General features: G+C 44.0%; 2 protein-coding genes across 2 annotated transcripts in view; both read right to left on the bottom strand.

The window, feature by feature from the left end:
• The window catches only part of BAIAP2L2 (BAR/IMD domain containing adaptor protein 2 like 2), a 32987-nt gene extending 32727 nt beyond the window's left edge, over positions 1-260 (bottom strand). The window contains exon 1 of the mRNA XM_060244588.1: positions 69-260. Coding sequence (XP_060100571.1) covers positions 69-107 — 39 coding nt within the window. The 5' untranslated portion in view covers positions 108-260. The remainder of the gene's footprint in view (positions 1-68) is intronic.
• A 1387-nt stretch (positions 261-1647) lies between these two features.
• Positions 1648-25460, bottom strand: PLA2G6 (phospholipase A2 group VI). Its single transcript, XM_060245469.1, has 16 exons — positions 25191-25460; positions 24095-24310; positions 21790-21973; positions 19947-20134; positions 18927-19023; positions 17408-17590; positions 16434-16542; positions 15833-16003; positions 15170-15257; positions 14707-14870; positions 12581-12731; positions 12302-12438; positions 11695-11849; positions 10693-10860; positions 4498-4571; positions 1648-2943 (listed from the first exon to the last, which is right to left on the bottom strand). The coding sequence occupies exons 1-16, from the start codon at positions 25397-25399 to the stop codon at positions 2799-2801; spliced, it is 2439 nt and encodes an 812-aa protein (XP_060101452.1). The 5' UTR covers positions 25400-25460; the 3' UTR covers positions 1648-2798.
• Between the last annotated feature and the right edge of the window lie 595 nt (positions 25461-26055).

The raw sequence follows: 26055 nt of genomic DNA, 5'->3' as shown, positions 1-26055 counted from the left end.
GTTTCTCTGAGCCAATCAAGAACAGCTCTTGCATTCCAGAACATGCACAAGAAGTAACCAAATCTCACCTTGTAGATGGAGATTGTAGATCTATAGGACTGCTCCATACCCTCCAGCTTGGACGATTCAAAGGTCCCTTTCTCCAGGAAAGGGTATGTTGTAGAGAAGATATTCTGATGTTCCCCCAAAAGAAAAAAGCCCACTTATTAATCCAGTTCCACAAATCTAGTTGGGACAACAGCCTCCTTTGCTGCACCGCACACAGCAAAGATGCCTATCCACTTGGAAGGGAAGAAAATGCCACTCTGTGTTTAATAATTCACTAGGCAGGCTGTTAGTTAGAACTTGATCCTTTAGTGTAATCAGATATCAGGTAGGGAGGAATCCTGTGACAGCCATGAAGGTCATGTGACTCACTTTTAATTATTTATCACCAGTTTCTATATACAGCTCCCTGTGTAGCTCTGCAAGATTATCAAGCTGAGTTGTCTTCTCTTGACCACAACCAATCATATTAGGATTTGCTGTCACTCACAACCTGCTCTTGCCTTGGAGAACACCGAAAGCACTGGGAACAACCACATTACAACAGCCTTGCTTTATTCACTAATGTACACAGATGTTCTGATCTCTTTGATATGGTTCTAGATCCAAGGTGAACATGGATTCTAAATAAGGTGCTTCAGAGATGGAAACAAGGCACATTTTTCAACCTTTTATGACTGAATTCTAGGGCTGGCACCCGACCTTCAGACAGAAGCAGCAGGTTAAAATGCTAGCCCAATATTCATGCTTGCCCATTTCACACCTGGCATATACCCTTGCCAAAATGTACAGCCAGGAAGAATCCAAATTTACCACATGGAGAATTAATGATGCATTCTTAAACCTATTGACTCTAATGGGGTTTAAGCACAGAACATCTCTGCTGGATTATGGCTTCTCTGTGTACCAACTCTTAGTCAACACAATCACTAGCTTTTGCATAACCACCATGTATGGATGTACTGGATCCTGTATTTAATCGGAAGCATCAAGCACTGAGGGTCAGAGATCAATGTTAAGATCAGTGCTGGAACCTCAGTGGGGATATCGGATTCTACCTTTGAAAGACCAGCCTTAGAATTCACAACAGAAGATTCTCTGGTAAGCTTTTCTGTAGTTTTGGGAGTGTCGTGATTCTAAAAAATCCAATGTGTGATTCTCCCACATCACACCATGGTTCTTTTTCCTAAATACCTACCTGCCACTTATCTGACTGAATGTACTGACTAGGTATTTACAGTACAACTGCATACTGAGCAGTGTTGCCACCCATAACAGTGATCTTCTACTTAAAGAACCAGATTCTTCCTGCTAGCTTAAATCAAAAGGGAAAATGCCTATCTTTGCCAGATACAAAGAACAAACTGATTCCATTGTGAATCTAAAACAGACATGGTGTGGGACTAGAAGACCTGTGGCCTGATGCAGCATAGTTGTTCTCATGTCCTTTCAGGGAGATGCTTATGCTGCCCCCTGGGAAGTGTCTGTGCCTTCCATGTAAGTTTTGTCTCTTGCACTTGGAGAGTTATTAAGCCTGAGCAGAATCAAGGTTTTGTGTAAAGTTCAATTTATTTAATACTCAGTTAGTGTTGTGGAGATATCCTCAGTCACCACACCTTTTATTTTCAATTGCAGTAAACTAGGTGATGTTTACAAAAATAGAGAAAAAAACCAATTGTTTGATTTCACATTAATCAGGATATTTTTCCAATAGTTTTAATAAAATCCATTAAATTGTCAGAATGCATACACACAAAAATAACAGCAGCACTTAAATTCTAGTCACTGAGAAAAGAAAAAAGGGAAAGGGGGGGAGGGAGGGACCAACCATAAAAGGAATTAATGCACTACAATCCAGAGGGGAAGACACTGAATTGAATGTCTGATCACTTGCCAGAAAGAACACAGTTTGCCAGGAGGAGGTCCCCTCACTAATGTGGCTGAATTTTTACACTGTTCACCCTTATTAGGTGATTCCTGTGAAGGTGGGATTGAGGAAAGATTTTCCCACCTCTGCCAGTGACCAGAGAAATCAATTAATGTACTCTATCCTGCTTGTCTCAAAATTTTTCAATTTATACACATAGCCCCTTTCAGGAGGTGGGGGGAACCAAAGACTAAGAGGGGGGATCTGAAATAACAGGAAAGGGTAAGGAAAGAACTTATGACTGCTAATGACAAAAGGAACTCATCTTTGCCAATACCATGCAGGAACACTGTAATGCTTAGTTGAAAACATACTGCAGGCAGGTAGCTGTATGTCCTCACAGATTCTGTGGGATAACAACACTACCCTTCTTCACAGCAGAACTTCAGAATTCAGTAGACATACAGAAATGAGCAATTAAAATTCTCTCAACCTATCTCGTATAATTTTTGACAGAAAAGTGCAGTACCTAAAACCCAAAGCATCAGGAAATACCCTTTGTGAGGAAGGCAGGGTCAGGTGATCTGTCTCTGATCAGTCACATGCCCCGTTACCACACAAGCAAGGTCAAATTCAAGAAATGTGTTTCAGATGTATGCCAGGTTGCAGTTATACGGGAGTCTGGCACACAGGAAAAGAGCAACCACTGCCACACATGGATTACAGCAGCTACAAAACATGTCAGTAAGCGGAATCACCAAGTTCTTCAAGTTCATTTCCTTGTGATAAGAAGGAAGGGTAAGCCACAGGCCAGCAGAATCTGCTACTTCTGGCTGATAGTCTAAATCACCTCAGTCACGATGCAGCATCAACACCACCAAAAACGTCAGGGAGTTAGGAACTGTTTTACTAAGCGCTTGATTTCATCCCAGTGTTGGTAAATGTAGAGCTGAGTCTCCCACAGCAAGTTCACCAGGACTGTGTCACTCACCTCATCCAGCATTACGTCGGATTCTAACTGAGGGTTGAACCTGTGGATACACCAGGAACAAATTACCAAATGGAAATCAGACAAGCAGTTTTGTAAAGATTAGGGAAATTAGGACAAGAAGGCAGATAAAGAAAAAACAGTCTCTTGAGGGAAAAAAGGTGTAAAAGCACTGGGTCATTACCAACCCATGGGGTGATGTCACATCATGATGTTGTCTTGGCAGACTTTTGTTGTGGGGTGATTTGCCATTGCCTTCCCCAGTCATTTACACTTCACCCCCAACAAACAGTACTCAATTTACCGAAGGCTGAGTCAACCTTGAGCCGGCTACCTCAACCCAGCATCCGCCGGGATTGAACTCAGGTCGTGAGCAGAGCTTGGACTGCAGTACTGCAGCTTACGACTCTGCGCCACAGGGCTTCTAAAGGGTGGAGACAGTACAACAATTTACTTATACTCCTCACACTTCTATGTCATTATCATTAAATTCACTACAGCCTTCATCGTTGGCAGGCATATTACACGCTTTGCATTCTGGAAGGAAAAAGTAAACAGTAAAGGTTGGAGTGAATTTAATGAGAATGACATAAGTGTGAGGAAGTATGCCTGTAAGCTGGAACTTGAAATTGTATTGAAGTATCTTCTGCATACATTATGCAAATCCAGACTCATTTAAGAATTGTTGCTACTAGTAAAAGATCTGGAATACAAAAATAATGTTTTTGAATGGATTTTTAATTATAGGAAATTGACAAGAGGTGTATTATACACGGAGCAGGAGAAGGGAAATGTCTGCTGGGTACTCCATCATACTCTATGGAGACAGTTCCCATAGGGTATAATGGAGAATCAATATGTGGGTATCTGGGACTCTGGGGGGATGTTTTTTGAGGTAGAGGCACTAAATTTTCAGCATAGAATCTACTGCCTCTCCTCAAAACACCTCCCAAGTTTCAAAAAGATTGGATCAAGGGTCCAATTCTATGAGCCCTCAAAGTAGGTGCCCCTATCCTTCATTATTTCCAAATGGAGGGAGGGAATTTAAAAGGCATGCAGTCCCTTTAAATGTGATTGCCAGAACTCCCTGTGGAGTTCAATAATGCTTGTCACAACCTTGCTTCTGGCTCCACCCCCAAAGCCCCCAGATATTGCTTGAGTCAGACCTGGCAATCCTATTCAGTTTAGTCATTTGAGCTTCTAGAGTCTAGACTTGATTGGATCCAGAAGCCACTAATTTGTCTTTTGGGGAGTCCATGGTATCTGTAAAACTCCTCCAGCACCACATTTCAAAGGAATCTACCTTCTTTCTGTCAGCTTTCTTCATTGTCCAGCTTTCACACCCATACATAGTAATGGGGAATGCTCCTGAAATTATCAGTACTCTGTAGTCAGACAGCCAGAAGTACTACCATCCTGGACTGCTGGAAGGCTCAATCCTTAACTAGTGGACAGCTATGGGAATGACTGAGCCACAGGTTAATGATCTCAATTCAGCAAAGACTGCAGAGACTCATGCTCTGAAAGGCAGAGATTCAAAGCGCAAGTGCTACTCTTGCTGACCCCTGCAAGGCATCAACCTGAACAAGCCACATACCTGAAATAACGGGCCTCTATCATCTCGCACCAGGCTTTTGAATGATCCACCACTGGGCCATCGGAATCAGTGCACTGTGAAGAAACATTGCTATAATAATTGAATGACTTGTTTGCACCCATCCTACAAATCACATTTTCAGCAAGGAACCAAATAATTGTAAAAATATGACAACAATGTCTCTTGGAATGGCTAAGTTTCCCCTAACCAATACTTTGGACTTTGCTACAGAACACAAAACAGTATGCAGCTTTCCTTCACTGGAGTTCTCATTGAGTTTTCAGGGCCTCCATTACACTGAATTAATGAGTCATCTGTAAGGACTATTTAGTGGTAGCAGCTAGCTAATTAGTTCCGAGATGCATCAATGCCATTTAGGACCTGATAATTCCAACTGAGCCAATTTCATTGCTGGCAGCGGACAAAGGGGGAATTGGAGCAACCCAAAAGCCATTTAAAATGCACTCCTGTAGTTCAACAGTGATGATGACCTCTACTTTCCAGCCGCTAGTAGCCTTAATTGTACCTATAAGGCAGGAATTATGCAGTGCCACAATTATGCAGTGCCACAACCCCGCACATGCACTGAAAAGAACACAGTGTCACTGCAAACCTAAACTGAGTTACATTCTTCTAATGGACTTAGAAGTGTGTAACAGTGTTTCGGATTGTACTGCATATCTGACACAGAGAAATGAACATCCTGAGAATATTCCATTAAAAAAAAAAGTAAATTTCTAGAATTTGAGGCTATGAAAACAGGCTTGAAAGTGTGTAAGCACCACCTGGAGAAACTGCAAAAGCTACAACAGCAGAGGAATACATGGCATTTGCATTTTTATAAAGATCAGTGGGAGGGAAGGATTAGGCTGATTAAATACTTGCAAATAAATTAAGACTTTTTTTTTTAAGTATTCCACTATTTTTGGATCCAACTGATACCTAAATAATGTTTACATGTTTGTAAGCACTATTTTTACTTCACTTATTACATCAGCGAAGCAAGACTTTGAACAAGCATTTGGACTACCAAGCAGATACAATATTTCCAAATATGTGAGGGAGCTGAAAGCATTAGTTTTACTAGGGAAGAAGTCAGGAAAAACATTAGTAAATTAAAGGAGTCACAACCCCCTGGGACAGATAGACTTCCCAGATGGACTTCCCAGAGAATCATATAAAACTTTTATGACTAAGGGCAAATACCTTTCTGTATCTTGAAGCAGTAGCAAAAGTGGTATTAATTCTGAGGGTAAAGAGCAAGCAAGGGCAGAATGCCATCCTCTAACTCCTGTACTAAGGTTTTGGAAACTATTCTTGCTATAAGATTAAATAAAATAAGCAACCGTATTAGCTAGGACCAGACATGTTGTGTTAGAAGGTATAAAAGTGAATGAACTCTTGAAAATATGCCAGTGTTGGACCCATGACAAGACTCAAGCAGGATATTTATTGAAATAGGCTAGCAGTGCATTTTGCCAGAACAGAGACAAAAGTTAGACATTAAAAACTACTTGGCCAAGAGAAAAGCAGACTTACCACCAGTATTTCAAATAAATAAAAAATAGCATACAGAAACCATCAAGGAATCCTTTCATTAACACGAAAAGTCTGAGAACAGACCATGAGACGTGCCCCTCTGCAACAAAAGTTTCCAGGAAGACTCCAGCAACATCAAATTGCCAATCTGGAATTAACTGAAAATACCAGACTGAAGTGCAAGTCTGTTAAGCCAATGTAGGACTAAAGTACAGAAAGCCACCATCTTTCCTTTGGTGTTTATGTACACTATCCATCTTGCTTCGCCAGTCTGATACCAGCTAAGAGTGGATGGCCCAGACTAGCCTGATCTTATAAGATCTTGGAAGCTAAACAGCATTGTTTAGTATTTAGATAGGAAATCACCAAGAAAGTCCTGGTCTCTATGCAGAGGCAGACAATGGCAAAACACCTCTCGCCTTGAAAACCATATGGAAGTCATCATAAGTTGGCTGACTCCACTTTTCTGCACCACCAAAAGTGGGTCATATCCTTGGATTAGATATTTTCCTCTTCCAACTACATTGTGGTTTTGTTTGTGCTCCACACAAAGATGCAACTGGCCTACCCTCTTGCACTGCTAGGCCTTCTGGCCTCATTTTAGTCTCTCCCACCAATCTTCTGTCAGACATACGAGGTGGGCAGAAGTAAATGTATGCAAAGATATGAAGTGTCTTCTGGCCCACAAACTCTTATCTTTGCATACATTCACTTCTGCCTACTTCATGTGTCTACAACAATAGAAATTGCAACCACAGGATAAAAGTGTGGTGTTTAGAATATAACAGAAGAAAAACCACTGCATAAATAAGAACAGCTCTTACACAAATGTTATACTTTCCTTTGAATAATAAAACCAATATATTTGAAAAACAGTGTAGCAATGCTGGTTGTTTCTAAAGTACACGCAATATACAATGCTTGTTAGTATATGGAACCACTGAATGGCTTCACAAGTTCACAAATAATCAGAAGTACAAAATCGTAAGCATTCAGCCACATAGTCCGAAAGTCCAATATCTAATAACATCAACTTGATCACTAGATCTTGAAAACAGGTGGCTGGTGTCCTTCCTGTTTCAATAAGAATCTTCTTATAGCAAGCTGGTGTACTTAAGAACATAAAAACATAAGAGAAGCCATGTTGGATCAGGCCAATGGCCCATTCAGTCCAACACTCTGTATCACACAATATATATATATATATATATATATATATACACACACACATATATATACACACTGTGGCTAATAGCCACTGATGGACCTCTGCTCCATACTTTTATCTAACCCCCTCTTGAAGCTGGCTATGCTTGTAGCCGCCACCACCTCCTGTGGCAGTGAATTCCACATGTTAATCACCTTTTGGGTGAAGAAGTACCTCCTTTTATCCGTTCTAACCCGACTGCTCAGCAATTTCATTGAATGCCCACGAGTTCTTGTATTGTGAGAAAGGAAGAAAAATACTTCTTTCTCTACCTTCTCCATCCCATGCATAATCTTGTAAACCTCTATTATGTCACCCCGCAGTCGACGTTTCTCCAAGCTAAAGAGCCCCAAGCGTTTTAACCTTTCTTCATAGGGAAAGTGTTCCAAACCTTTAATCATTCTAGTTGCCCTTTTCTGCACTTTTTCCAATGCTATAAGATCCTTTTTGAGATGCGGTGACGAGAATTGCACACAGTATTCCAAATGAGACCGCACCATCGATTTATACATGGGCATTATGATACTGGCTGATTTGTTTTCAATTCCCTTCCTAATAATTCCCAGCATGGCGTTAGCCTTTTTTATTGCAATCGCACACTGTCTTGACATTTTCAGTGAGTTATCTACCACGACCCCAAGATCTCTCTTGATCAGTCTCTGCCAGTTCACATCCCATCAACTTGTATTTGTAGCTGGGATTCTTGGCCCCAATGTGCATTACTTTGCACTTGGCAACACTGATCATCATCTGCCACGTTGACGCCCACTCACCCAGCCTCAACAGATCCCTTTGGAGTTCCTCACAATCCTCTCTGGTTCTTACCACCCTGAACAATTTAGTGTCATCTGCAAACTTGGCCACTTCACTGCCTACTCTCAACTCCAAATCATTTATGAACAAGTTAAAGAGCATGGGACCCAGTACTTACCAGTGCCTATGTCATCAATAGATTACAATCAGCCAAAACTAGAACCTTTGCCAACAACAAAAATAAAGGGAAAGGCTCTGCCTCTCATTCATAACATGGAATGGTGATTCTCTGTATTAGGTTTGGAACTATTTGACTATGGAAAATCTTAATGTAATCCTCTACTTGTTTTGACTGATTGTAGTCCGTGATAACACAGGCACTGATAAATACACAGACTTGCTAAGAATTCTGATGAGAAATTTATGAGAGAGGGCAGAAGAGGAAGGAATAATGGGGTGTTTCTGATATCCTAACACTGAATCTGCACCAAGCCTACATGATACTGATTCAGGTTCTAAAATTCCAGTTGATATTCTCTGTGGGTTCAATAGGCTACTCAAACAAAGGCTGGAATGAAGTATGGGTTTTGAACTACACCTACAAAAAACAGGCATGATTTTGTAGCACCACCAATGACATTTCAGTATGTGCAAATTATGCTCACTAAAACATATGATTCAGATATGCTTATCTGACCTTAAGAATTCTGAATATGGCCCCATCCATGGGTATATAAATCTGAAGATTCAAGCCATGAACAGACAGGAGGGAAGAGCAGCCACACCATGAAAGCCAGTGAGGTGCAGTGATTAGAGTTTTAGACTAGGATCTGGAAGACTCAAAATCAAATTCCCACTCTGCTGTGGAAGCTCACTGGTTGATCTTGGGCTAGTTGCAAACTCTTAGCCTAAATTACCTCACAGGACTGTTGTGAGGATAAAATGGAAAGCAGAACGATGTAAGCTGTTTTGGGTTCCCACTGTGGAAAAAGGTGGGAGTACAGATTAATAATTAATATAGCGGAAAATAAAAAGTAGGTTGGCTGGTAGGTGTGAAGGAGAGAAGAAAGGAAAGGTGAGAATATGGGGGATGGTAGGAGGAAAGGGATACAGGAGAAAGTGAGTTGCCCCCCCATAAGTCCTTGAGGGTTCCCATTGCCTAACTGGGCCAGCCTAGAGGCAGGCACAGCCCAAGTAGATCTGGCCCAGAACAGCTGATGGTATCACACAACAGTTTTCCCAGGGAAAGACTGCCAGTGGGAAAGAAGTGGGGAAATCTGAAGACAGAGGATCAGATAAAGTTAGGTTGGGAAGGAGAGAAGGAAGCAAGAAAAGGAAGGTAGCTACATGGGCTTTTGTGGAAAGAACAGAGAAAATAGTGGTGGAGAGGGAAATGTGATGCCCCAGAAAGTCCCTCTGGGTCCCCCACTTGTCTGCTCATAAATTTCAACATTCAAAGAGAGCACTTAAAAAGGTCTGGGTCAGAAAAGAATAATAGACAAGAATAAAAAGTAATGCCTATAATAAAATTAATGGATCTTTTGCTCTGAGTCATTCATGCACCCATTCATGCCACTGTTGCCATTTTGCTCAGCACTACTTTACAGACTATGGCCCTAGTCTGGCCAAAACCATGCTCCCATGCATTTTGACGGGGGATGGCTGTCTCAGCTCTTCTTAGGTTTGGGCAGGGTTTATACTTCCCCTTACATCCATTCAAACATTACATGCTCATTTCTGGCAGTCCGCATTAGAAAGCTTCAATTGCCAAAGACAGACATTTAATTTTGCAGAGGGACCACTTTAGATCCAGCATTCTGACAACTCAAATAGCATGGGCTTCCTTCATCAATGGCAAACTTGGACTCCCCATAGTTTGAATGCGCTATCAGTTTTAAAAGTCTATAGCAAAAGGGTTAACATTAACAGAGGCACATGGTGATTGTTAACACACGGAGGGGAGAAAAGTATAAGGCCTGCTAGTATTTGATGGGATTCTTCATACAAGGGGCCATCTCATATATTCTAAAACAAGTTGTTCCAGGTCTCTTTGTAGGCTGTCGCTTCAGCAACAGCTGTCACCACAGCACAATTCTGAACGGCATCTTGTGAAACAAGAGTTTCTGCTGGAAATGCTGAAGAGTTACTATCAGAATTATGCATAACCTCACTCTCGAATATTTTGCAGTTGGCTTCCCATTACAACCACTTTGCCGTTGTGCCCACCACCAGATGTCAGAATTTCAAAGGTGCCCACTGTCTTTAAAAGGTAACAGAGATTAGGTGGAATTCCTATAGTGCTACCAGGAAGTGCTGTCACAGACTTGCCAAACTCCACCCTCAGAATCATCTGGCATTTGCCAAGGTGGTGCTGGAGAGGGAGAAATGGAGACTGGCTAGAGTGCTCATTTCTCTTCCCCACATCTCAAAACATGGAGCCTCTCAGCCCAACTATGCCCCAAACATTAAGCTGGGAGAGTGTCTTTCTTGCCTGGCCCTTATTTCTACCTCTCACTCTGAGGACCTTGGCTCTGTTTAAAAGATGACTCCATATTTGTGCGCTGAGGAGAAAGATAATACAGTATGAACCCCTAAGTTCCTTTTATTCCTAAAATTGAGAAGGCCTCAGTCAGCATCAGAATTCCTACATGGTGTCTCCACTTCAATGGTCCATCCTTTTGCCACCCAATACTCACACAGTCCACCACCAACTTGCCCAGTTCCTTGGCCCCGTAGACAGTCCTTGCCAGTTCCCAAGGGTTGGAGGGGCGGAAAACATCCACTGAGCTTACAGGAACCTGTGGGGCCCTTCCTGTTCCAAGAGAGACTACCACGCCCAATATCTTCACCTCATGTGTTTTACCCTGGAAAGATGGAGAAATATATCCAGGTTAGCATTCATGAACCCATTCTTCATTCCCACAATGGGGGGAATAAGCTTTATTTGCAGCATCTTTTCCAGAGTCCCTGGAGTGTTATTATTTCATCAACAGGTTGACAAAGCAAGCCAGCCCTTCCAACACAATTTCACAAATTATGTTTAAATCCTGCAGTATCACCAAAAAGTTGGAACTAGAAATCTTCGAGTATAGTGTAGCCATCAGAGCAGCACAGATCTTGGCGGCTCAAGCTCAGATCTCCACTCTACCATCAAAACTCACTGGCTGACCTTGGGTCAGTCTTCCTCTCTCAGCCCATCCTTCCTCACAAGGTGTGAGAATAAAATGGGGGAGAGAAGAACTATGTTGTAAGCTGCTTTAGGTCCCTGCTGGGGAGAAAAGCAGGGTCTAAATAAGTTTCCAACTGCACTGTACAGCATGGAGTGCAGGCATTTAGTGTGTTATTCTGAAAAGAGGTCAGGACACAATGTCTCATTTAGAGGTCGTCGTATGAATTGGCTTTAGCCTGTTGTGATGTCAGCAGACAAGGCTTCCTGTGGCACCTTAAAGACCTGCAAATTTGTCCTGCCACAGGCCAGAATCCCCTTGGTCATGCTGTGCTAACATCTGTTCATTTGTGAATTGTCAGGGGACTTTCTTTTTCCCACAAGGGAATAAATCCCACTACATTTTGTGGGAATTGTTTCTGAGTGAGTAAGCTTAAAATTGGGCTGTAAACCACACAACTATAAAGCAATGCTGGTTGAAGTGAAAGCAGAGAAATGCTCTGACAGAGGCCTCCACAGGATGGATCCACACCTTCAGGATTAAAGACTTGTTGTAGTCATTGATCTCTGTCAAGGCAGCCAAAGTAGGGTTGTTGGCCAGCAGCCCTCCATCCAGAAACCGCCCGATAGGCCGAAAGTATGTCGGAGCAGCTCCACTTGAGCGGGCCGCCTGCCACACCAGCTGATCTGTGAGGGAGAAAGGGGGGGAAATAGCAATTTGCCCCCTCTTGTGCAGTGTACATTGCAGCCGGAGCAGTAACTACAATTGTTTAGCATTCATACACCACTTCAGGACTTCACATATATTCTGTTTTCCACACAAGAAGCCTGTTAGCAGGGGGAGGAGGCAGGAATGTCCACAGCTTTCCCTGCAGGCCCTCTGATCCTGCTTGCTATCTCACTCACACTTACTCCTATGGCCTTAGATCGAAAAGGGAAAGGTTCGTCATCACCCAACTCCTCCTGTTGTTCACCCCCTTCCTGCACTGCCTGGAACAGGCACTCAGATGCCTCCTCAAGAGCAACATTTGGCACAGCCGGGATAAGGGTGAATGGACCTCATTTAGTTCCTTCTGAATGGCCCTCATTTAGTCCCTCAAGTTGCTTTGGTCCCAGGTCATGGAGGCATGAGCATTTACCTTCTGGTTTGGTCAGTTCCGGGAACAAGGCTGCTGTCTTGTAACGGGACTTGCCTTTAGCCTCTGGAGGATTATAATTTCGAAAGAGGTGGAGTTCAGCAGGTTGCCGGTCACAGAGAGTGGCTGTCAACATGACCCTGTAAGAGTCCAGAGAGATACCATTTCCCTCCTTGCCTAGATATTGCCCTTGTCTAGAAAGGATACTAAAATGTAGGGACAAGTGGACCAGGAAGCCACTTGGATAAATGCTCAGCCAGCACAACTCGAGTTGGGGATCACCTGGGTTTCTTGACATCTGTCATTTTGGTGTATTCTCCAAACTCCTTCTTCAGGAATTCCTCGAGGGGCTCTGACTCATAGGGTCGAGATCCTCGAAACACCTCATCTTTCATGCGAAAATACAAGCAGCGCATGTAGTCCATAGGCTTCCCTGCAATGCAAAAGGACATTACCAGGATGGAAGGAATGCTGATGAGACAAGCAAAATAGCACATTTGCAAAAGCTTAAACAGCACACCTGACACTTGGCGAACAATTGCAGAAATTATAGCAAGTGTGCTATAGGGGTCAGAGCACTGGACGAAGACCTTGGAGATTTAGGTTCAAATCCCTGCTCAAATATGGAAGCTTGCCTGTGTGACCCTGGACCAGTCACTTTCTCTCAGCTTAAACCTGCTCACTGAGAGGTAGGTTGCAAGGATAAAATGGCAGAGGGAAAACTGATGAACTCATTGACAAAAGTCCAGGATAAAAATGCATGAAATATATTACTATTGCAAGTAAAATAAAATTCAGTTTGGAAAAGAAGATGAGTAGAGATTGGATTTATACTCTGCCCTTTAATCAGAGTCTCAGAGCAGCTTACAATCTCCTTTACCTTCCCCCCTCCCCCGACAACAGACAACCTGTGAGATAGGTAGGGCTAAGAGCTCTGGCAGAAACTGCTCTTTCCAGAACAGCTTTTGACAGAGTTATGACTGACCCCAGGTCACTCCAGCAGTTGCATGTGGAGGGCTGGGGAATCAAACCTGGTTCTCCCAGATAAGAGACTTAACCACTACACCAAACTGCCAAGTGGAAAAGACAGAAGAGAGCCATTCAGGAGACATATGCTGTATTGCTGAAAATACAGGGAGGGTTTTTCCTCCCCATAATGTCCGACTAGCACCTGAGTATCTGAAAACATGTAGCAGCAAATGCCTCATAAAAGAAAACTTGCAGTAGAAATGTCAAAATCCACATTTTGCTGCAATGTGTTAAACAGTTGTAAGGGTGACAGAAGATGAGGAATTAACATTGTTAAAGGTGACATGACAGGGAGAGAGTATAAGAGGACTGAGACCATGAAGGTAAGAACAAGATGCCTTTGCCACTTGCAATGTGGGATGGAACCCAATGGAGGTTTCTTTGCCAACGGGTCTTCAACCCCAATGGAAAAGCACCTGCTTCGCATGCAGAGGGTACAGGTTCAATCACTGACCTCTCCTGTGACAGACTCTTGGGCAGAAGGGCTGGGGAAAGGACCCCTGCCTCTCCTGGAGAGCTCATGCCTTTCAAAAAAGAGGGTCCTGGGTTAGACGGCTCAATAACTTGACTTAGTACAGCAGCCTTCATATGTAGGGAGTTGAAGAGTGGCTGAATGTGACCAATGAATGGATAGGGCCATTCACAAGATACAATGGCAGGACTGAAGGGGAAACTGGGGAAAATGCTATATACATGAAGGACTGTATCCTGTGCAAAACACTGCCAAGAACCCAATTCTGTTTTTAAAAAATGAATGAAAAGCTACTTCTAACCTACAATTCCTGGGCAATGCCTAAAGTCATGTAAGCTCTACCTGCCAAAAGCTCAAAAGCCCAAGCAGACCTTGTGTAGGAAGGGGATTAACAGGGGAGGACGGAGTTTCAGCCTCCCCACTCTGCAATGAAGGTCAAATTCTGGAAAAATCCAGACACTGGTTCATGAGACTGAATGGTGCATCTGAACACACACAGCCCTGGCTGCTGCCTGGTAACTGGGTAACAACAACAAAAGAAGAAACCTCCTTTACAATCATTCTGCAGAGTAAACTCTTAATCTGCACAAGCTTTTAAATGGCAAGGGACTGTGCTCCAGTGGCAGAGCTCCTGCATGCAATGATCCCAGGTCCCAGGTCCAATCCCTGGCATCTCCAGGCAGAAAAATCAAGAGAAAGCTGATGGGAAAGACCTCTGCTTGAGATCCTGGAGAACCACTGCCAGGCAGAGTAGACAATACTGACCTTGACAGGACTAGGCACTTTCATATGCTTTGTGTGTCAGGGAAAACACATTAAGTACTACTTCTATGACAGCTGGCAAGCCAATTAAGAAGACATGGAGACAGTTTCCTTCTCACCATGTGTAACTCCAAGCACTGCTTACCTTGTGCAATAGACAGCGCCAGAATTCCCCCTGTGCTAGTCCCAGCTATCCAGTCAAAGAGCTCCCGAATGGGTTGCCCTGCAACTTTCTCTATTGCAATGAGAAACTGGATAAGCACCAGGCCCCGGACACCTCCCCCATCCAGGCTCAAGAGACGGTCTTGGCTGCAGAATAGAAAGGGGGGGGGGGAGAAGCATGTAGTAGCAAACACCGGTCACCCAAACCACTGCTCCCAGCTTCAGATGCCTGGTCAAGCAATTAAGAACCAAAACCCATGGGATGCTCTGGGGAAAGAAGGCAAAACTCTTATGAAATGTGATTTTAGCCAAATGGGATGAGGAGGGGGTGTGATTTTCACTTCTGGAAATATAGCATTTAATCTCTATCAGGCTGACCAACAGAGTCTTATCTCTCAGCAAAGAGGAGAGCAGACCACAGAAAGCAATCTTGTCATCACACTTACGGTGTCTTCTCAGCAGCAGAGTCAGTCAAGTCTGGAGCTTTCAGCAAGGTATTAAGTGATGCAGAAACATGTATAATATCCTTGAATCCTAGAAAGACACAAGAGGAAACAAACATACCTGAATATTTATTTAGCAGCATAGGAAGAAGTGAAGAACTCAGGGCCTAGGAATTTGCTATTCCTTTGCTACTGCCGTGGCCAGATCAGTCAAGGTGCTCCTAGCTTATGAGAATTGAGAAGTCTCCAGCCAGCCACACCTCAGCCAAGGCACTCTTGTGCCTTTACTTGCCTTACAAAATCTGCCACCACTACCATTCTTTGACAGGTAAAGCAACACCTGACAAAGTTCTCCCATATAAACAGCTATGAAAGAGGCAGGAGCCCAGCTTCTCTCCCTGCTGTTCACCAAACAAACAAACAAAAAAAGAAGAAAAGGAGAAGGAAAAGCAAGCAGCCATAGAACTTTAGGAGGATCCCAACACTGTTCCACGTGATCGTTCCTTCAGAGGGAATGCCCACGCAGCAAAAAACTGATGTCCACCCAAGATTTGTGTCAGTTCTTATCTGCAAAAAGTCTGTTGTGCTGAGATTTTCTAACAGATGAAGTGGTCCTACAAGAGTGAGCAAAAGATAGAGAGACACAGGGCTAGGTAAGGAGGTTACCTAGGTCTGAGTTTGTGGTCCCTGTGGATGATGGTCTTTCCGAGAAAGTGGAAGTAGATGATACTGATGAGGTTGATGAGGCTGCCAAATGGAGGGCGGAGGTGCCGGGAGGGTGGCAGCGTTCAGTCCCTATAGTTTTCAGCAGGTCTAAGAGTACCTTCCGGTTGGCACCTTTGCATGGTGGGGATGTCACATGCGTTAGAGAGAAAATGATTACATAAAGCAAACAGTCACCGCTGCAAGTGCGGAGCTAACCCAATCCCAGGTACCTGCCAGCAGTCTGCAGAGGAAGGACCCATGGCTGGAGGTGCTTGTCTGAACAGGACACTGTCGTTTAGCAACTTACTGAGGTCTTTCTGGGGGAGGTTAATGCCCCAAGCCTGCTTCATGATGGTTGTTTTGCATGTCTCAACTTCCAATTTTCACTGCCTTTTACTGGACAGGGCAAATTTGTACCCTCATATGTAACATTGCAAGGCCTGCTCACAAATACATTCTCGACACACATAATTACCAGAGTCCAAGAGCTAGAAGCAATTTCCCACAGGTTTTGCCCTATTCCCACACTTGCCATTCCCCAGCCTCATAGCTGCTCTCTCACCTTTGCTTGTCCTGGCCGCCAGCAACCCTGGGGTCTCCCCAAAATCATTAGGGATCTCCACATCTGCTCCAAACACTATCAGGGCCTTGATCATATCCAGGTGGTCTTGCTAAGGAGAGGAAAAGACCTGGTCAAGGACAGGGAAGCATCAGCGCTCCCTTTTCTACAACCCACCTCCTCCTGCTCTTTTTTCTTGGCCATCTAGCAACTCATCCCCAACCAAACAGCTCAGACTCAATAAGCCTTGTTGGATGGAAGAACAAATTTAGTGGCCTGGGGGTGAATCGGAAACACAGTTCTGGGAAAATAATTACTTCCAGTAAGGTATGAAGCACTGCCCACGGCCCAGAAGAGCTGCTGCAAGTCAGGGTAGAGAATGGACCAATGATCTTGATGGACCAATGATCTGATTTTGTATAAAGGCAGTTTCATGTGTGTTCATGTGCAGTGGAACAAACATTTAGGTAGGGAATTTGACCCTTACACAGTATACAAGGCTGGATCCAGCTCAAGGAACTTGCAAGGTTCACACATGGATCCCTGATGTCCCTCTCTCCTCTCTCCCCAGAGCAGCCATTTCCAAAACCAGGAAGGTTTATTCCTGGGATCACAGGACCCGGCAGAGCAATAGCCATGCAAGGCATGGGAGGCTGCAGTGGTGGGGAGAAAGGGGGGAGGTAAAATTGCTCCCTTCTGTCAACATTCTGCTCATGCAGAAAGAGTGATTTCACCCCTTCCCTACTGCAGTCCACCAACCCATGTGGATATCACTTCACATGAGTCCCACAGCTAGGGGAATAAACTTCCCCTGACAGGTGAGGGGAAAGCCAGAGGACCCTTGGCCATCAGTGCTGCCTGCTGATGGATCTCAGGATTGAAAACCTAAAGGTTGTCTTTCACAGGCTCTTCGCCATTCCTGGCAGACTCCCACGTCCCCTCAGTGCCAGGAAAGCATCAGCTGTGGAGAAGCCCACCTTCATGGCCAGGTGCAGTGGAGTGTTGCCATCCTTCCCTTTTGTGTTGGTCACAGCTCCATGCGTCAGCAGCACCATTGCACAGTCAAAGCGCCTCCGCTGCACCGCAATGTGCAAGGCTGATTCCCCCGTCGCGCTGAGAGTATTTACTTCGCAGCCATACTCTATGAGTAGTTGGGCCATCTAGGTCCACGAGAAGGGAAGGAAGCAAGGTGCAATCAGGTCATGGGCAGGACCATGTTTGTGCCCCCAAGTGCTGCTTCTGGGTAAAGCAGTTCACTATGTAATCAGGGTTCCCTCTAAGCTGAGTTAGCTAGCTCACAGATTTTTAGCTTCCAGCTCACACATTTTTGTCCTAGCTCAGGAAGGATGACCCCAGAGCACAATAATCTATGCAGTAGCTCACAAGTTTAATGCCAGTAGCTCACAAAGTAGAATTTTTGCTAACAAGACTCCGCAGCTTAGAGGGAACATTGTATGTAATATAAATAGGATGCTAGAAACTCATCTCCAACAATGAAGGAACACAGCAGGAATAGCAACAGAAGATTCAAGATTGGGGCAGCAGCAGCACCCAGACAACAAAGATTCAAAGATATTAAGTCCTCCAACTGCTCTGTTGGATCAAAAGGTATTTGATGCCTTTTAAGAACCCTAGTAAGCCTCATTTGAGAGAGAGATTCACAGAACAGGCACCATCACCAAAAAAGCCCTGCACCTTATTAATTGCCAGCCTAACCTGAGAAGTCTTAGGCTAGGACTGGGGCTCCATCTGATAATCCCAGTAAGCATGGGGAGGTTCACAAGGAATGCAGCATCCCCCAAAATAGCTTTGAGTTGTTGCTTCTAGGAAGTAAAAGAAAGGCCATAAACCACCTCCAAAATTTTACAAGAGTCAGAGTATCAACCCCAATGGCCTGGCAAATGTTTACTGTGCACAGTTACCGGAGCCTTGAGTACAATTATAAGAATGTATTTATGACTCATAGATGCTGGTCCACAGTTGGTGGGCCAGCTACCACCTGTTAGCTGCTAGGACTCTTGCGAAGAATGTTGGATTAAGTAGCCACAAATGTTCTTAAACAAAAGTCCCTGCTTTGGATCACTTCACATTCTATTTTGCTTTAAGAGAATGTGCATTCTTGACCAGCAAATTCAAGCACACATCTGTGGAGCATGGAGATTCTACTTAAAAAAAAAATCACACAAGACAATCCACTTCCAATTTCCATGCACAGGATTGCCAATTGTGTTTCAGAAGAGGGATTCCTGCACCTTTTTAACAGTTGCATTGCAGGAAGAAATTCAGCAAGTGCAGCCTCTCCAATTCCTGCCTCATGGGGGGCAGTTAAAAATACACCCTGGGGGAACAGTTTAAAAGTCACAAAAGATGGCAACACCACTGACAAAGAAGAGCACTGGAGATAGGAAGGATTTCTACTGGGAGCGCAGGACATCCAAGGAGCCAAGATGGCTGCCTAAATGTCCCATCAACAAAGCTGGCGTTCTCAACACGTACCTCAGCATTTTTGGCCCAGTGGAGGGGTGTTGCTCCATGCCGTTGGTCCTTGTATTGAATCTGGCTAACATCCACATCAAGGAGGGCCTTGGCGCATCTACAAGGAAACGAAAAAGCAGCAAGTGTACAGATCAGTTAATGATTCCTGGGAAAATAGGCTGACATTCCCACAATACAATCCGAGAGCTCTATAAGATTAACTTTGAGGTCTGCTGTATTAATTCCTTATGTAGTTTCCCCTCCCCTGGCCCACCCATATCTCCAAAGCCAGAAAGAGATGAAGGCCTGTAAACAGGGCTCAGCACCAGCTGCTCAAAGACAGTGCCACAGACAACACCTGGGACAGGGAAGTATTAGCTGTCTGAGGAGCAACTTGGACCAGATCAGAAAAGTGGAGTTGCAAAGGTGATGCTGACTTAGAGCCTCAGATGTTGTGGGAGGCTTCATCACACAACCAGGTAGTCATACCAGCTGTCAGACCTCTTTAATGTTCACCAGCTTGATGATTAAACTGGAGCCACATAGGACATTGAAAGCTACACAGAAGGCCCAACCTGAGGAGCAAAAGTGCAGCTTCAGTCCTCTCACCTCTATACCTAAGGCCCAAGATAGGCACCTGAAAAGGCCCAAACTGCCAAAACCTTCACACATTCCAGGTCAACTAGTAGGCAGAAAGGCAATGGTGCAATAAAAGAGAGCAGATATTTATTACATCAATAATTCCTCAGCATTTAAATTAATAATCTCCTGATGAAGGTAACGTAAAAAACGTAGGGATTAATTTAATAAACATCTGCACTCTAACCACACCATTGCCCTTTTTGCCTACTTTTTTTCTTGTTGGCTGGTACACACTTTTGTTTCTCTTTTCAATTATGCAGTTGGCCTGTGATGATGAATTAAATGAAAACTATTGGTGGAGGCCCTTCCTGCCACTGACTCACAGAAGGTATAAATCAAGTCTGTGTTAGAAGAAATTCCTTTCTAGCATGCTGACTCCAGCAAAGAAATCAAGCTTACCTCTTCTGGGAGTACTTCATGGCCGTGTGGATGGGGAAGCCCAGCATTCCCAAGGTATTGCCCTTGGCTTCGACCTTCAAAAGTGACGCGACCGCTTCATCCTTGCCCAGCTGGCAGGCTAAGTGCAAAGGGGTTTGACCAAGGTTGTTCAGATGGTCCAAAGCAGCAGTTGACCTTCTGCCCAGTAGCTGGAACAACTGGATCAGATTAGTGGTTCTGAAAGAAGCTCAACACAGCTTGTCTTTGTTCTTTCCATTGTAGGGGCAAATCTAAAAATTCCTTTCTATGTTCCATTTATACAAGGGAATGCAACTCTATGTTACTACTGTCTGAAAGCTTCTTGTAACATATCCAATGGGAAAGGACATAACCAAGAAAGAGACAAGTATTCCAAAATCATATTTCTTTTTACCTTTACATATTCATGATCCCAAATGCACAATGTTACAGCAGGGAAATAATGGGAAAGTTATCCCATTTTCAAAATAATCCCTTCACTCCCCATTTCATAATCTAGCATAAACTGGTTCACTTTACCTTTTCAGCTCAATTCAGATCAATTCTGGATGCTTTGTTATTCTTCCACTTGGCAACTATACAAATTCTCAAACCACATAAGAGGTTTGCAACTCGTTACAGATCACATTTTAATCCAACTTTTTAAAAAATCAGAACAATTGGCTCATTTGACATTTCACATTCTTATCAGTGTTTTCCAGTCAAGGAGGAATCTTTTTGCATACATATAGAGAGTCTGCTGGCTCTTCTGTGCATCTTGAAAGTTTTGATGGCCTAGATTATAGATGTTGGGGGGCATTTTATATGATGTTAGGAATAGAAAAACAGAGACAAGTTCCATTATGCACATTAGATGTCACATTATGCACATTAGAGCAGCCCCGTGGTGCAGAGTAGTAAAGCTGCAATACTGCAGTCCAAGCTCTCTGCTCATGACCTGAGTTCGATCCTGGCGGAAGCTGGGTTCAGGTAGCCGACTCAAAGTTGACTCAGCCTTCCATCCTTCTGAGGTCGGTAAAGTGAGTACCCAGCTTGCTGAGGAGAAAGTGTAGATGACTGGGGAAGGCAATGGCAAACTATCCTGTAGAAAGTCTGCCGTGAAAATGTCATGATGCGACGTCACTCCAGAGTCGGAAATGACTGGTGCTTGCACAGGGGACTACCTTTTTTTATGCACATTAGATGTCAAGGGAATATGACATCCTTGGACCTTACGAGTGATCTGCAAGTCCTTCCTTCCATTTAAGCTGATGTGGATGAACTGCCACAGAGTCACCTTTGTCACCTTCTGCTACAAGCTTAATAGAACATTCTTGTCTTGGAAGGAAGTGCTTCTCAATATGTGGTCTGGTCTTACTTGGACATAAAGATAACTCTGTAAATTGTCCCTCCCACAGAAATTCAAGGGAAAAACAGATAAACCAATTTCCTCCCCCCCCCTTTTCCCATTCCATTATCCCCAGTTATTTTCAGGCTGTCAGTGGGGGGGGGGAAATCAGATTTAAAACTGCCTGGAGGTCATATGCAGGACAGATCAAACAGAACAAGAATTTCAGCACTACCCACTGCTTAATCCTCTCTCCGCCCGCCCCCCCACCCCAACATCAGCATTAGTTTGGAACCAGAGATTTGTTCCATAACATCTTTGAGTTGACACACAAGGACAGTCCCCCATTACCTAAACATCTGGGGAACAACCTCTTTTTGGCACCCACATTTGGAAAGTCCTATATTCATTTCCTGTGGTACCTTGGCATGATCCTCTCTGCCTTTGTTCTTCTAGGGAGAGTTACCCTTGAAGTTACCCTTCTTTCCAATGCCTCACCTCTATGATCTTGGGGTTACTCCCTCGGACAGCATAGTGGAAGACAGTATCTCCATTTTTGTCTGTGAGATCCACGCGGGCGTGGCATTCCTCCACCAGCTCCCGCAGACAGTCAATGTCTCCTTTCCGACAGGCTAAGTGCAAGGGAGTACAGCCATCCTCACCGTCATTGCTGTTTATGCAACTGCAACGCAAGATGAATGAATAGTAGGGACAGGGTCAGGTCTGAGTGCAAAACCAACCAAAATCTCATACTTGCCACCTCACCTTGTTTGTTTCAAAAGTTCACTGCTATGATTTATTACAAAGCTTCAAAAATAAAAATAACATCTACATGGATTCATACTAGGAGAACTTCTCCTTGGTATTAGCTAGAGAAAGACAGCCCTAGATGCCATTTTGATTACCTCCTGTGGTATTTTAAAACTCTCCAGTCATAATATAAAGGAACAGAATACGATTTACAATAATCTTTTTGTTACTGTAGTACTGGAATTATGGGTTAAGTGTAAAAATCACAAACTCTTTTCTGTCCCCACAAACATATTTTAATTTATAACTCTACATTTATCCTGGGTAGATTCAAGTATTCAAAATGAAGGAAATACAGCAGAATGGGCATTGTATAACATGTTCAGAATTGTGATACAAAAATAACAACTGGGTTATTTTTGTTTGTCTTTTTAATTTACCTCAACTTTCCCTCCCAATGAGGACCCAGAGAGGCTTACATAATTATTGTATCCTAGATTTTATCCTCTCAACAAGCCTGTGAAGTAGACTAGGCTGAAAGAGAATGACTGGCCCAAGGTCATCCAGCAAACTTTCTTGGCATAGACTTTAACCTGTGTCTTCATGAACCCTCAAGAGCCTCATAGACCTCCCAGGTGGGTTTGTGTAGTTCATATCCGCAGACACACTGGAGCTGGCAACAAGGCCTGGAGAAGGCATTTAAAAAGAATGCAGTCTCTTTAAATGCCTTATCCAAGCTGCACTGCTGTAAAAACAATTTAAAGGGATCCCTTTAAATAGTTTTTACAAACCATGCCACCACCGTAGTACAACTCACAAGTGAACTGAGAAGGCATTTAAATGCCTTCTCTGTTAAATGCCTTCTCTGTTGACTCGCTAGGTCATATCTCCACAACATGGGCTGGCCCTGCCACTAGGCAACTTACGCATCTACCTAGGGCACTGGCCTCTGGGGGGCACTGAATTGGATGCCCCCATGTGACTTGGACTTCTCCTCTCCCACGCCTCCTGGAACTGCCAGAGAGGCATGGGGTGGCTGGGCTTTCCTCCTGCACTTTCCCACACACACACACAAGGTGACTCCCAGGACTTCCCCAGAGGCACGGGGTGGCTAGGCTTTTCTCTTGTGTTTCCAGCCTCAGCTGGACACACAGGAGGAAGATCTCCCCACCCCCCCACTCCTGTGCTTCCCAGGACTGCCCCAGAGACGTGGCGTAGCTGGGTTTTCCTCTTGTGTTTCCAGCCTCAGCTGGACATGCAGGAGGAAGATCTCTCCCTCCATGCCTCCTGGGACTGCCCCAGAGGCATGGGGTGGCTGCGCTTTCCTCCTACTTTCAGCCTTGGCTAGAAATGCAGGAGGAAGACCTCTCTCCCCCTGCCTCCTGGGACTGCTGGAGAAGCTTCCTGCTGTATTCCCAGCCTTGGAGTCCTGTATCCCCACTCCCACACCTCCCGGAAAACTGATTTTCACTGCGGGGGAGGGGGACACCAGAAGTTAGCCTTGCCTAGGGCACCCGATAGTCTAGGGCCAGCCCTGGCCACAATAATGCAACTCAACAAGTGAACAGGAAAGGCATTTAAACGTTCCCTTTAAATGGGTTATGAAAGATCTTCTTTCTTCCCCCTGCCATTCTGCTGGCATTGTGGAGCTGCAGCCAGCAGAAACAAGAGAGGGAAGATTTCCCAGAAAGAGAGATCTCCCCCCGCTTCCATTCTGCTGGCCTTGGGGAGCTGCATCCAGCTCCCCAAGGAGGGAGGAAAGATCCATAAACCCGAAGCAAGGAGGTTTGTCCCAGTTTATGGGACTTCATGAACCAGGACAAACCTCCATAATCCTGGTTCATGCCCATCCCTACTCACTGCCTAGCAAATTTACGATAATTTGTCTGAGGCCTCCCAGTGAGATTAACTGCTGAGTAAGATCTTCAGCCTGGATTTCCAAACCCAGCACTCTTGACAGCTGGAATACAGATCTGGACTCTCTTGTATTTTACTCCTAAACTAGTAACTAACTAACTGCCATTTTCATTAAGAGAAGCTCCAGGTGCCATACCTCAAGATACGATTGTGCCGAAAACTCTCCAAGAGTCCAACTTCGACTGCTACATGAGCCAGTGAACAGTTGGGGTGGTTGCGAAAGCAATCTGTCAGTTGCTGCAAGGTCTCCAGTGGCAAAGGTTCTCGATAGCTCTCATAGAATGGGCGTAACTGCTTTACATACAGGTCAAAATGTTGGATTGCATCTGCCTCATTATCTACCTGGAAAAGCCTGAGAAAGAAATTGTATTATTTTAAAACGTTTATGTTCTGCATTCACAGCAGTTGAAATAACTAATATTAAAAATACACACAATACAAAAATCCACACAAAAAATACAAACAGAAGCAAAAATTTGTACACAAATAAAATATAAGGTTTCACAACAAAATAACTAAAACCACAAAACTTCATGGCATGATCACTATAGTGACTAAAAGTCTGCTGGACAGCCAGGAGGCTAAAAAAAAAAGAAGTCTCCTAACCTCATTAAGGGAGATTTTTCTATAATCTTGGGGCTACTGCAGGACTGGCCCTGCTCCTCACTGTGGAGAACATCAATGCAATGTAGGCACAAGGAACAGGGCAGGATACACGTACATGTGGCACTCATACATGGGGGAAATAGTACATGGATTCTCAGGTCATGAAACATTTAAACACTTTCAAGCTGAATCCAGAGCTAACTGGCAACGAGTGCAATTGCTGCAAAATAGGTTGAATACAATCCAGCCTCCCAGCATTCAACAGCAGACAAGAGGCAGCATTCTCTGCTGGTTCAAACTGCTCTGTAATCATCAGGGGCAGCACAACAAAGAAGTGCCTTACAGCAGACAATCCTAGATAGAAAGATGAAACGGAATGCAGACCAGTTCCTGCTTAGATGAAAAAGTTCCTCTGGGGTCCACTTTGCTAGGACAACATGTGTCTGTAGTCATCCCTCCAAAAATACTCCTTCAGGAATGAAGGAGATTACTGTTATGCTCTTGAATCCCTATGAATGCCCCTTCATGGCTTCAGAACCTACCTCTGTAGTCATGTTCTTCTACCCAAGGGAGAATCTGTGACCTCAGGGGCTCCACTTCAAAAAGTGAAGGGCTCAAACACTCACCGGAAGGCAGTCACTTGATTCTGTGGGTTAACGAAAAGGCAGTCCCAGGAGTGAGCTGAACTGTTGTCATACAGAATTATCCTGTCTTCCCATTTCAGACGGGTCCGAGTTGCGTACTCCGCCAAGGGTACCTCCTTCACTCGATAAGGGTTTGAGAACAAGTTGGTGACATTGCCAAAGGTGTTCATAAGTCGACCAAAGAACTGCATGTCTCTAAAAATAGCCTATATTCTTTCAACACTGCAGAAAAACATAAGAATTTCTAGTCACATCATGCCATTGAATCAATGTCACTTGCAGTACGCATCTGTTCAGCAGCATCTTCATTCACACTCCCCCATCCTCTCCATCACTCAGTATCACACACACATTAAGATGCTAACATAATATACACTGAAAGATGACCCTGAGATATCAGGAAAGCTGCAGCCCCATCAGCATTTTCCTAAGTAAAATTATGAGGAGATAAGAATGTGAAGAGGTTGGTCCTCTTAACTTTTACCATTTGAAGGTTGTGATCACATATGAGTTTCCCACAAAAGGATAACCTTCATGCAAGGGGAAAACCTACATATATAAAGAAGTCACATATAAATCAAGAGGTGACGATATAACTAGGGTTGCCAACCTCCAGGTGGTGAGAGAATAAAGGCTGGGCCTCCATGTGAAGAAAAAAGGGGGGGGGGAATACAAAAACTTTATGTAAGTTTATCTCATTCAACAACCATCACACTTAATAACATCCAAGTCAGATCTTAAAACATACACAGAACAAAAACAGTAAGAACAGGAACATCCCAAAGTATTTCACCCATATAATTCAAAATAGTGTTGCAGTCACAACAAATTTCACCAATTCCAATAT

Source organism: Heteronotia binoei, chromosome 8 (genome assembly GCF_032191835.1).
Source record: "Heteronotia binoei isolate CCM8104 ecotype False Entrance Well chromosome 8, APGP_CSIRO_Hbin_v1, whole genome shotgun sequence".
Classification (NCBI taxonomy): Eukaryota; Metazoa; Chordata; class Lepidosauria; order Squamata; family Gekkonidae; genus Heteronotia; species Heteronotia binoei.
The sequence above is the reverse complement of the archived record's forward strand: the minus strand, read 5'-3'. Positions and strand labels throughout refer to the sequence as shown.